The sequence below is a fragment of the Pelophylax lessonae genome, assembly GCF_965119305.1.
Source record: "Pelophylax lessonae genome assembly, chromosome: 10".
Classification (NCBI taxonomy): domain Eukaryota; kingdom Metazoa; phylum Chordata; class Amphibia; order Anura; family Ranidae; genus Pelophylax; species Pelophylax lessonae.
Genome location: NC_138777.1, coordinates 48,023,799 through 48,037,520, shown reverse-complemented (window position 1 = coordinate 48,037,520; position 13,722 = coordinate 48,023,799). Strand labels below are relative to the sequence as shown.

General features: G+C 40.2%; 1 protein-coding gene across 1 annotated transcript in view; it reads left to right on the top strand.

Moving 5' to 3' along the window:
- Positions 1–12,051, top strand: part of RAPSN (receptor associated protein of the synapse) — a 73,543-nt gene extending 61,492 nt beyond the window's left edge. The window contains exons 7-8 of the mRNA XM_082270444.1: positions 5,151–5,350; positions 11,035–12,051. Of these exons, the coding sequence (XP_082126570.1) occupies positions 5,151–5,350; positions 11,035–11,107 (273 nt within the window). The 3' untranslated portion in view covers positions 11,108–12,051. The remainder of the gene's footprint in view (positions 1–5,150; positions 5,351–11,034) is intronic.
- Positions 12,052–13,722: the final 1,671 nt, after the last annotated feature.

Here is a 13,722-nt window from a genome sequence, read left to right as displayed (position 1 = left end):
TTTCACAATCAAATCTTTATTAAAAGTTGAACAGAACAAGAAGTTCTTAATCCCTGGATTAGGGTTGCCACAGGGCTGGCCCAAGACATTGTGCTGCCTGGGTCCAAGAATAAAATGCTGCCCCCGCCCCCCAAAAAAATCATGCCCACCAAAAGGCCCCCACATCCATTATTTTATATAAATATAAAATTTAGAAAATATTATATATCCAGATATCTTCTTCCATAACTCACCACCGGACCTGTCCACCAAATACTCACTGTCTGTCCTCAGTCCTCCTGTCACTCATGTGTCTAACACGGCCACCTCCCTAGAATATCCAGTCTGCCCTCCTTAAGATGGAGTGCGCTAATGTCTGACAATGCGCACACCAGGATCAAGTGAGGGACGTTCCCAGGAGAAGAAGCTCCATACTCATCAGTTTGCACTACGTGCGGCAGCATGAGATGGGGAAATGCGCCCATAAAACGCCGAAAGCTGATGACTCAAAAAATTGCTGGGAAAAAAATCTTGGGAGTCAATTTGCTGCCCCTCTCCAAGTTCTGTCTGGGTCCAGTGGACCCAGCGGGACCCATGGTAGGGCCAGTCCTGTGTTGCCACCTCATCCATTATGAGTAAGCGAGTGTAAACTCGGGAAACGCTTCAACCATTTGTCCTTGTCCGTGATGTTTTGATGTCCAGTTTTGGATCTACAGTGGTGAATAAACTTCACATGTTCACTTACATCGGTGTGCGGTCATCACTTTGTGTCTGAATATATTGCTGGAGACAGCGGATCTGACCTGCACCTGATTATAGATCCTCACCTGAGCGGCTCATCTGCATTTGTCTCCATCTTGCCACCTGATCTCTTTATTCCAGGACACATATTAATTACACAGGTTCTGAGGCTAATATTAATATTAAAGTGAGTTTAATTACCACCATAATCAGCCACATAACCTGTGTAATTAATGTGTGTCTTGGTTTAAAGGGATGAGGTGGCAACCCTACCCTGGATATCTAACAAGGGAGGATGTGAGATGTAGTCCTTGTCACTTGTCACATGGCTATGATGTTTACAGTGATTATATTGTTTTAAACATTTAAAGGCAATCTTTCTTCCTGTAAGAAGATACCACAAGATGCCCAATTTTACCTCTATAAGGCCTCTTTCACACGGCCGTTCAGTTTTTTTTTTCTTTTTTTTTTTTTTTCACGGAGCGGATGACACTTGTGTCATCCGCTCCATATGTCCGCATATCATCCCATCCGTTTGCGGATGATATACGGACATAATGTATGTCTATGGGTATTGCGGATGTCAGCGGATGACACCGCTGACATCCAATTTTGCATCCGTTCCGTTTTTTGAACGGAACAAAAATAGGGTTCTGTTCCGTTCCAAAAAACGGAACAGAACTGAAAGGATGAAAATCGGATTTGTCAGCAGATGGTCATCCGCTGACATCCGCAATGCCATTGACATTCATTATGTCCGTATATCATCCGCAAAAAAATAGAATGATTTGCAGACATGCGGAACGCCCGTGTGAAAGGGCCCTTAATCAGGAAAGCTTATTCTGTGCCCCTCTCTGATGTAGAGTCACTTGGTTACTAGAGACTGACTTTTCCTGACAATAATAATTACAATAATTTTTGTCTTTCTCGATTCCCCTATGTCCTGTTATTTTTCCTCCCACTTCCTATAATATGGTTACAACACCGTTTGTTATGCAGTGAAATTTCACAGCGGCATTGTCACCTTGTGGACAGGGTAGACTTAGGGTAGTTTTGATTGGACTTTTAGTAAGAGACACACAAGTTAAAGCCTAACTTCCACTAATTTAGGCAGTACCAGGAAAAGTTTTTTTTTTTTTTTTCTTTTGAAAAAAGTTAACAAGATATAGATAAAATCTGACCATTTTAAGCAGCCCTGTCAGTGTTAGATGGTTTGTCCCAACCCTGTAAGTTCTCTTTTATGCAGGCAACCGATGTCCGGTAAAAACAGGCGGCTGTGCAATGGCTTTACCACCTCACAGATACGCACCAGAATGCTAACATTACAGCCTGACAGAGCTATACACCGGCTGTAGCCGCAATGCTTTGATTTGCAGCCCTGGCATTTTTAACTTGGGTTGCAGAGTTTGACGGGCGGCACCGCCTATCAAACTCACTCATTTAGATCATTGGGCCTGCACTGTCACTACCAGCCAATTGCTTGGGATGTAGTAAGTAAAAAAAAAAGAGAGACCTAACTGAAACTGCTGGACAGCTTGGGCTGTTAAAGGAGTTGGAAAAACAAAGAAGCTACTTGAAGAATCAAAAAGGCAATAAGGCCTGGTTCATATCTAGAAACATAGAAACATAGAATGTGTCAGCAGATAAGAACCATTTGGCCCATCTAGTCTGCCCAATATATCTGAATCCTATGAATAGTCCCTGGCCCTATCTTGTATGGAGGATAGCCTTATGCCTATCCCATGCATGCTTAAACTCCTTCACTGTATTTGCAGCTACCACTTCTGCAGGAAGGTTATTCCATGCATCCACTACTCTCTCAGTAAAGTAATACTTCCTCATATTACTTTTAAACCTTTGCCCCTCTAATTTAAAACTGTGTCCTCTTGTGGTAGTTTTTCTTCTTTTAAATATGCTCTTCTCCTTTACCGAGTTGATTCCCTTTATGTATTTAAAAGTTTCTATCATATCCCCTCTGTCTCTTCTTTCTTCCAAGCTATACATGTTAAGGTCCTTTAACCTTTCCTGGTAAGTTTTTTCCTGCAATCCATGTATTAGTTTAGTAGCTCTTCTCTGGACTCTCTCTAGAGTATCTATATCCTTCTGGAGATATGGCCTCCAGTACTGCGCACAATACTCCAAGTGAGGTCTCACCAGTGTTCTGTACTGCGGCATAAGCACTTCTCTCTTTCTACTGCTTATACCTCTCCCTATACATCCAAGCATTCTGCTGGCATTTCGTGCTGCTCTATTACATTGTCCTCCCACCTTTAAGTCTTCTGAAGTAATTACTCCTAAATCCCTTTCCTCAGATACTGAGGTCAGGACTGTGTCAAATATTCTATATTCTGCCCTTGGGTTTTTACGCCCCAGGTGCATTATCTTGCACTTATCCACATTAAATTTCAGTTGCCAGAGTTCTGACCATTCTTCTAGTTTTCCTAAATCCTTTTCCATTTGGCGTTTCCCTCCAGGAACATCAACCCTGTTACATATCTTTGTGTCATCAGCAAAAAGACAAACCTTACCATCGAGGCCTTTTGCAATATCACTTATGAAGATATTAAACAAAATTGGTCCCAGTACAGATCCCTGAGGTACCCCACTGGTAACATGACCTTGTTCTGAATGTTCTCCATTGACTACAACCCTCTGTTGTCTGTCACTCAGCCACTGCCTAATCCACTCAACAATATGGGAGTCCATGCTCAATGACTGCAGTTTATTGATAAGTCTTCTATGTGGGACAGTGTCAAAAGCCTTACTAAAACCTAGATATGCAATGTCTACTGCACCTCCACCGTCTATTATTTTAGTCACCCAGTCAAAAAAATCTATAAGATTTGTTTGACATGATCTCCCTGAAGTAAACCCATGTTGTTTTTCATCTTGCAATCCATGGGATTTAAGATGTTCCACAATCCTATCCTTTAATAGGGTTTCCATTAATTTGCCTACTATTGATGTCAGACTCACTGGTCTATAGTTGCTCGATTCCTCCCTACTACCTTTCTTGTGAATGGGCACGACATTTGCCAATTTCCAATCTTCCGGGACGACTCCTGTTACTAATGATTGGTTAAATAAATCTGTTAATGGTTTTGCCAGCTCACCACTAAGCTCTTTTAATAATTTTGGGTGTATCTCATCAGGACCCTGTGACTTATTTGTCTTCACTTTAGAAAGCTTAGAACCTCTTCCTCTGTAAAGACACATGCATCAAATGATTCATTAGTCATCCTTTCGAGTGGAGGTCCTTCTCCTTTTTCTTCTGTAAAAACTGAACAGAAGTATTCATTAAGGCAGTCGGCTAGCCCTTTATTCTCTTCTACATACCTTCCGTCCTTTGTTATATATCTATGCAGTTTTCTTTTGATCTGATTCTGCAGTGCTTTTTGTGGTGCATTTAGCGATTTTGCACTCGTGTTTTTGATGCATTTAGCATTTTTATATTTAGATTAAAAAATGCAAAACGCAACAAAAATGTGGCAAAAACACACTACATACTTCTCTGCAGCTTCTCTATTTAAGTCTATTGAATCCAAAATGCACCAGTTTACATTTAGAAAGGTCCCTGACCCTTTCCAAAAATGCAGAAGCTAAAAAAAAAAGCATAGATGTAAATGTGTCCCATAGGAAACCATGTTAAATGGACTGAAGTGCGTGTCTGGGAAAAGCAAAACACTAAAAAACGCATAGGTGTGAACCAGGCCTTAAACTATGCAATAGACAAAAACAGCTTTATTAATGGAGTGAACAGACTGCACCATATACACCACCACCTACCATTCCTATCTAGTGAAATTACTTTTATTAGGGACTGGCAAAGTCCCATTGACCCCAGGCATAGCAATTGGCTGGGCTTAGCCATTAAGTTAAAGGACTTCAGGCCTTGGTAACAAAGAAAACACCCAAATCAGAAATGGATACATAGGACATTTTTTTGAGAATTAAAAGTGACAGCAGAATTTTGTGGTGTCTGCTCTTGGACAATATGTTTACTTTAAAACTATAAAAAAAAAGAACACTGGGTAGTTCATCCCTCCATAACGGCATCTTATAAAATTGTTCACCAGGAAAACATTGGGGCAGTTTGGCAATTTATAAGGACTGCATGTCTTTAATTTTTTTTTTTTTTTTTTTGCATCTTTGTTAGTTTTTCACATCCATTGGCTATGAATTCCTTCTAAATCCTACAGTCATAATACAGGCAGCCGGTGGCAGGTCCGCTAGCATATGAATAAAAAGTTTCCAACACAAATACAAAGAGAAAACTACAAAAATTGCATATTATATCAGAATAAAACTTCATATTGTCATCTCACTCATTTTTTTTTTTCTCCTGTTCTATTTTATTTCACAAAATGTTCTTTGCTGATCCTTTATATTTTTTTTATATGGGGCCTCTGTGTCTTGCTTTTCTTTTATAGCTCTGCCTGTTGAAAATTCATTGTTTAAGTGAGATCATCTATCGTACAAGACAGCAGCAACGGGAACTCCGCACCCATGTTGTCCGGTTCCATGAGTGTGTGGAGGAGATGGAGCTGTATTGTGGAATGTGTGGGGAATCTATCGGAGAGAAGAATTGCCAACTCCAGGCATTGCCCTGCTCCCACGTATTTCACCTCCGGTAAGGAGAGCTAAGATGTACAGTCGACCCCTGCAAAGTCGCGGTTCAGTCCTTCGCTGATTTTTCTAGTAAAAAAAACAATAAAAATGACATAAATCTTTCCCCTAGTTAGTAGACGCAATAATTTTTGCGCAAACCAATCAAAATACGCTCATTGCGATTGTTTTTTTTTTTTTTACCAAAAATATGTAGCAGAAAACAAATTGGCCTAAAATGTTAAAAAAATTTGATTTTTAAATTTGATTTTGGGAATGTCATATAGCAGAATGTGAAAAATATTGTTTTTTTTTTTTTTGTTTTTTTCAAAATGGTCGCTTTTTTTTGTTTATAGTGCAAAAAAATGAAAATTGCACAGGTGATCAAATACCACCAAAAGGAAGCTCTATTTGTGGAAAAAAAAAGGACGTCAATTTTATTTGGGTACAGCGTCGCACGACCGTGCAATTGTCCGTTAAAGTAACGCAGTGCCAAATCGCAAAATAGGGCCTGGTCATTAAGCAGGAAAATCTTCCGGTCCAGAAGAAGTTAAAGCCCTAAGATGCTGCCAAAATGCCCTGCACCTTTTTTATAGGCATTTTTTTGACCACATCCAAAATTCACGTTTTTTTTCTCAATTCATGGGTGCTCTAGGAATGGAACTCCTGTGAATTTCGGGGGTCGACTGTAATACAATTTATATCTTCTTTAGAAAAATCTAAATTGTTCAGTTTGGATACAATTTCTTCACCCCTCAGACACCTTGGCCTTGGCTCTCACCACAAGTGTGATATACTGTACATCAGTCAATTATGCCAAGCTCTTTGTCACCAATCCAATGCTTGATTCCCCATAGTGGTCAAAGGGGTATGAGGCAGGTAATGGTAAAGAAAGGCTCCACCTTGTCCAATGAGCACTGGAAAATTAGTAGGATGATTGGTTCCTGAAGTGATTTCCATTCTGGAAACATTAAGTCGTTTTTAGAATTTAGTCACAAATGTATTTAGTAAGAAGATTTAAAAGACAGTAAAATATAGTAATTGAAACATATCTAAACCCAGAAACAAACATGTAATATATGGCAGCATACCAATGCTCAAAGTAATTCTGAGGGTCATTTTTTTTTTGTTTTGTTTTATTTAAATAAACCTGTCATACTTACCTGCTCTGTGCAGTGGTTTTGCACAGAGCAGCCCAGATATTCTTTTTCTCAAGTCCCCTTCCAGTCCTCCTTCCCCTTCTCCCTCTTGACCATTGCCCCCTATAGCAAGCGTCTTGCTATAAGGGCACAGGGACATGCTTGCTTCTGAGCCCTGCTCAATGCCTCCATAAGACATAGAGCAGTGGCTGGGCCCCACCCCCACTCTCTCCTCGTTGGCTCACTGAATGTGATTAACAGCAGTGGAAGCCAATGGCTCCCGCTGCTGTGTCTCAGCCAATGAGGGGAGAGAGACCTGGGACAGCTGAGGCTCTCGTGCACATCACTGGATTAAGAGAGGGCTCAGGTGAGTATTGGGGGCGGGGGGGGGGGAAGCGGCACACAGAAGGTTTTTTACTTTCATGCATAGAGTGCATGAAGGTAAAAAAACCTTCTGCCTTTACAACCATTTTAAATGTGGCCATTACATGTTATTTTATTTTTTATTTTTTCCTTTGTTCCTATCTGGTGATCTGGGCAGTATGACACTTCCTGTCTTAAGGTGGTTCCATTCTGTGGAGGAATAATTAAGCCATTTTTGCACAACAGCTTTGTCAACTTGTGGAGAGGGTAGTGTTAAAGCGAAGTTCCAGCCTCTACAAAAAAAAAAAATTAAGTTAGCAGCTACAAATATTGTAGCTGCTGACTTTTAATAAATTACACTTACCTGTCCAGGGATGCCACGATGTTGGCACCCCAAGCTGATGCGTCCATGAGCTCCGGGTGCAGGCACCAGCATTGCAAGTGAGGAAAACCAACAAGCATGCATGAGTTGCTTTGAGTTTTCTAAATGGTCCCATTGTCTTCTGGGACACACACACACAGGTCCCAGAAGGCAGCAGGGGGGAAGGAGGAGAGGCCGACAGAGATCAACATGCGGCGAGCTTACCAGAAAGTGGGAGTGGGTACCTGTCGAAACCAGGTACCCACTACCCCCCCCCCAAGAAGTGCCAAATGTGGAAGTGTAGGGTGGATGTATGCGAGCTGGCTGAGCTTCCCTTTTTGGGGTGGAGCTCCCCTTTAAGGGAGCCATAGATGGTTCAAATCTCAGGTGGTTCAGCAGGGACCCGAGGAGATTCGAACTATGTATTGGCAGGCTGATTGTACCCAAGTTGATTGATCAATCAACATGGGTACAACCAGCCTGTCAGATTTTTCATGTGATTATTGTTAGCGGCTATAGCTGTCCCGGTTGTGCGTTCCCCCAACAGGGACAGCTCTCCCTGCCCCCCACTGGGAGAACACAATAGCGCAGCGGTAGGGCTTCCCCATTAAATCTGACTGTGCTGATGGAGGAATTGAGCGATTTTCTTTCCTGCAAACACGCACCAATCACACCATCTATGAACAGCTTTAGATGCATTAGCAAAGTCATTTGGACTTGACTAATCAATCAAAGCAGAACTCCAGCTAACACATTTTAAACAGTTATGGAAACAATTTAATTAAACGCTGACTATTTTAAGCATCTCTGTCCATTTTTAATTAATTTCATCCTAACTGCTACTGGACAGTTTGGTCTGTGGAAAGAAGTTGAATAAATGACAGGTTTGTTGGGAGGATCACCAGGTGAAAGTAAAGGTTAAAAAAAAAGGAAATGCATGATTGATTTTTTTTTCATTTCCTGGTAGAAATCTTGTCTCTGGTTTCCTACAACGTTTACTTTGACCCCAACATATCTTACTCTATATGTTATACAGCATTATCTGATTTGGTTTCTTCATGCATTTCCTACAATAATACCTGCAAGAGTTACGCAAACAATTTAAACAAATGACGACCATTTTAAGCACCTGTCAGTGTTAAAATAATGTAATCCTCTTAAAGCGGTAGTAAACTCATCGATTTAATCGTTTCAAAAAACAATACCATTCCCAGCAGTAACTGTCACATTGTTTGTGCTCTTAACCAATGTCATAACTGATCACATAAGCAGTTGAAGATTAACCACTGGACCAGGCCATTTTTTGCGTTACGGCACTGCGTTAATTTAACTGACAATTGCGCGGTCGTGCGACGCTGTACCTAAATCAAATTTATGTCCTTCTTTTCCCACAAATAAAGCTTCCTTTTGATGGTATTTTATCACCTCTGTGGTTTTTATTTTTTGCGCTATAAACTAAAAAAGGGACAGACAATTTTGAAAAAAATATATATTTTTTTTACTTTCTGCTATAAAACACATCGAATAAAAAAATTTTAAAAATCGAATTTCTTCGTCAGTTTTGGCCAATATGTTTTTGGTAAACAAAATTGCAATAAGCATATATTGATTGGTTTGCGTAAAAGTTATTGTGTCTATGGGATATTTTTATGAATTTTTTTTTCTTTCGTAATGGTGGCGATCAGCGACTTATAGCGGGACTGCGACATTGCAGCCGGCATATCAAATACTAATGTGACACTTTTAATGCTTTTTTGGGGACCAGTGACACCAATACAGTGCTCAGTGCTAAAAAAATATGTACTGTCATTGTACTAATGACACTGGCAGGGAAGGGGTTAACATCAGAGGCGATCAAGGGGTTAAATGTGTTCCTAGGGAGTGCTTGTACTGTGGGAAGACAGAGATCCGTGTTCACACAGGAAACACAAGATCTCTGTCTTCCCTGCTAACAAAACGGCGATCTGCCTTGTTTACAAAGGATCAGCAGGTCCTGGCGGACATCAGGTCTGCCAAACCTGCTGATTGGCTCTCGCTGTGTCCAATCACAGCAGCAGCGGGTCGCTGGTACCTGTACGGGATTCTGCCCAGAGGAGCTGCCGCCCTGCAGTAAAAGTACATAGGGGGGTCGGCAAGCAGTAAAACATAGGCCAAGATGGCAGCTTCCTTGGCTGAAAATAAGAGGCTTTACTTTTCTACTTTATCTGCCATTTTGTCTGAACAGTTTGGTCTATTAAAATAAATTGAAAATTAACAGATTTGTTAGGAAGGGGTAAATAAAGGTAAAAAAAGAAAACTAATGTTTTTTTTTTTTTTAATTTCCTGGTGGATACTTTGACTCTGGAAAGTCTTATTTGACCCTAACATATCTTACACTATATAGTGATAAGCATTATCTGATTTGGTTTCTTCATGCATTTCCTACATAAAAAATTGCAAGAGGCAAGTGACCGATCCTTTTGCCCAGCTTAAAGAGGTTCTCCATTTATAATTTTAAAATACTGTGATGAGGCAATGTAACCTTAACATAAATTTCAGCTTCTCCAAATTCGCACTCCTTGTGTTAGGTTTAGATCAGCTTTTTATCCCACTGATCTTGAAAAGGGCCTGCAGAAGTTTTTCTGGTGGCCAAGGACCATGGTTCTTACCAACCAGCCAAGATCTCTGGTCCCTCTTGATAATATAACTAGGTGAGCATTTATCTCTGGCTCCCCAGGGTTCCTTAGACCCAAAGCTAAAGCAGCCGCATTACTGATTATCAACCTATTAAAGTAAATAGCAAAAGCATGTCAAGATTGCTCAGACTGCAATGCCATGAAGGGGCAGATCATCTTGGTTTGATTAAGGGTCCTTACGGGAGAATTATAACCAAAACTTTTTTGGCTATACATCTTTCAGCCGACGGGCTAAAACCTGCTGTCAGCCAACATCACTCAGCTTGTCTAGGCTGGGGAAAGACCCTAACTTTAAATCTGGGATCCACCCAGATCCCTGGACTGAAAGCTGGCTCAGCCTCTCAGCAGCTAGCTGAGAGGCTGAGCCAGCTGCTTTCAACCCTTTCCCAGCCTGGTGCTCTCCCACATGGAAGAAAAATATATTAAAAATATATTTAAAAAAAAAACATTTTTTATTTTTCCCAAATATATTGGAAATATATTTGAAATGCTACAATTTTGGCTATATTCAATATATTTCTAAAATTTTAATCCCAAATATATTTGAAATGCTACAATTTTGGCTATATTCAATATATTTCAAAATATTTTTTCCCTAAATTGGAAATATATTTTTCTTCCATATGGGTCCATTGAGAAATGGAGGGGCAAAGCAGAGAGCCGATGACAGTCACCAGCTTTCTGCTCATGGAACACCAAGAACTGAGTGATCAGAGGTCTTTGGGGGATAGTTTCAGCATCGATCAAAGCTGCATCCACCTAGGTGAGTATACATGTTTGTTTTTTGGACTTCTCTTTTAATGAGAAACCCAACTTTTATAACCACCACTGCAATCAAAAAGGCCATTTTCAGACTAAGGTAAGGGGTGTACCTTCAAAAGGAATCATAGGCCCTTAAGGCGTGGTAAAAAGGACTCTAGATTGGTGGAAGCATGGGATTAAGGCATGAAGGAATATCTTTAATAAAAGAAGTGAGACTGGCTAGATCTTGTGAATTTGATGCAAGGGGCAATTAAACGGGCCTGAGTTATACTCTGCATGTAAGCTTTTTTTTTGGGGGGGGGGGGGGGATAGAAAAGACAAGGTTAAAATATATTTGGTTATAGAATAGCACATATTATTATGCTTATGGTTGTACTTTCTGTCCCTCTTCCTACATTTGACATTTTAGCTGTCTACAAACCAATGGATCTCGCGGTTGTCCCAACTGTCGCCGATCATCTGTGAAACCGGGCTTTGTGTGAATCAAAGGAGCGCTTTTTACAATATTCACTGAAACCTCCAGGACCAGTATGAATCAGAGCAGCTGTGCAAGTGGAACATTGTTGGTCTCTGAGCTTGTCTGTTGCCAAGACCATAATCTTGGTGCTACACTCACACTACCTGCGGCTAACCTGCCCCAGTCATACATAACCTGTTTGTGAAATCCAAAGGACAATGAAGAAGCCAGCAAACTACAATGTATGCACACCGGGCTTAGTTCTTCTTGTATTTTTTTAAATATATTTTGTACCTTGCCATTGAACAGAAAAATGCTTGATCAACTTTTTTTATAAACTTTGCCTTTTTAAAGTCTAAGATTGGTATTGTACACTCAGCTTGGGCTTAGCCATGATCTGCAGAGCAAAGCATGATGGGGCATAAGGTCAAGACTAACCAGAAATACCACCAGGCCATTAAGGTATGCCAGTTTAACATTTTATTTTAATTAAACAACATTATTTTAAAGAATTAATAGTGTTTGATAGTTATATCTATAAGTTTATGGACCTTTACTACAAACTGCCACCGTTCCAGTCTTCATGGACTAATTTACTGACATGCATGAATAGATCCACCATGTTTATGAACAGCAGAAAAAAAAAGAATGACTGCTTTTGGCTTCAAAAAGGGAAAAGGATTTCTCAAAATTGCCACATGCAATTAAAGCCGGTACTAGACTAAATCACTAAGTGTTTTTTTATTCCATACTTCCACAAGGCCTGTGGACATTAGAAGTGATTTTTTTCATCCTCTCCGGTATTTGTGTGATGCTTCTCTACATGTCCACTTCTCTTTCTCTGAAGAAAGCACTCTTATGTTCCACAAGCCTACCTCCCGCTGTAAATAAAATATGCCGTGTCTTTTTCTGGTGTTTATGTATGATCTATACTGTGTAATTTGCATAGAACCCCTCTGTACATTTACAGTCTTTATATTGTTTTTTTTTCCTCTGTGTACATATTTGAAATATTTGACCCTGAAGACATCATTCATTTTAAATGGTCAGTCTACCCAAAACTGAAATTTCAGGTTTTGTTAGCTAGTGGAGAGTTAAAATGCATCTCAGCCCAAAACCAAAAATGTGATCTATTGTAGCTTACCAGCCTTTAGATTTTTCTTCAGGCATTGTTTTCCTTTATTTTCACCCAGTGATCCTGCCAATAGCACAATTCCTGTCCTAGGGGGCTGACTAACTGTACTCTATCTATGGAGGAGCAGTGTTGTTACTCTCGGCCAGGGGTGTCCAAACTATGGCCCTCCAGCTGTTCAGGAACTACAATTCCCATGAGGCATTGTAAATCTCTGACATTTACAGACATAACTAGGCATGATGGGAATTGTAGTTCCTGAACAGCTGGAGGGCCATTTGGACATAGCTCCTCTAGGCTGCTCTCCTGATTTAGTCTGCAAGCACCTCCTCTCCATTACACAGGGAGGAGGTGTTCTGTAGGTCACAGAAGACAGTTGGGGAAGCCTGATGGCATTGTTTGAGACTTCAGTTCAGTGCAAAGGAAGTGACAAGGATACTGGAATTCTGGTGGGATAAACCAGTATTTTCTATATTTGGGTTTACAAACCCTTAAAATCTGTGTGGGAGCTTTCTGAGTTCCTGAGTCTACACAGCTTTTAGGAGGGGTTCCCACTCTCCCCGACCCGGGTTATTATTTTATATTACAAGAATTAGTTGGGAGAATTGGAAGACCTGAGACTCTGGTTGTGTCTGTATTGTGTCCCAATACACCTGAAAGATACATTTTGGCCATGTCAACTGCTGACCATGTTTACTGTATAGTTTTTTCTATTTATGCATGCTAGATTAGGTTCTTATTAGCGCTCAGTGTTTTCCTGCCAGTGTATGTTATTTATTAGCCATAAAGTATGTAAAATGCACAAACAATACTTATGTTCAAATTTAATAAAAGTCATGATTTGTTATAGAATGCTCGTGGTTCTTTTCCGACAACATCATTATTACAGCTCTAACCGTCCGAGGGAATTGTTCTCAGTGAGCCGCCCTGGGTTCTCATATATAAGTGATACTTCAAAGTGAACACCAAGTCTGACAACAAGTAATCACGTTTACAATGTTCATTATATTTAACTTTTGTTTTATACCGATCACCAACTTATTTGTAATTCCCAATCAAGTGCAACTGTATGATAACAGATACTTTATTCCCTTCTTAAACTACCCTTACACATTACAACACAAGAAATGTACAATCGCTTCTACCAAAACTATGCAATCATGATGGCTTACCTTAATGCCCAACTGAGCTTTCAGTTTGAATACATTCCAGCTGAATCCATACAAAACAAAGTTTGTTTTCCTTAGAAAACAGCCACACCCTGAGTAGAAAAGCATGTCCCCTGCCAGCTTGCTAGAGAGAAGGACCCCTGCTCTTTGTGGCTAATGGGCCATACACACTATAAGATTTTCTGAAGACTTTTTCCTTTAGACTTACCAAAACCATATAATATGAGGTCAAACCTAAACACTTTTAATTTGTATGCAATCTGGCAGATCCCTGCACTACATAGAAAAGGTAAATCTGAAGGAAATCTAACCACAAAAGTTGGATAGTGTGTATCCAGC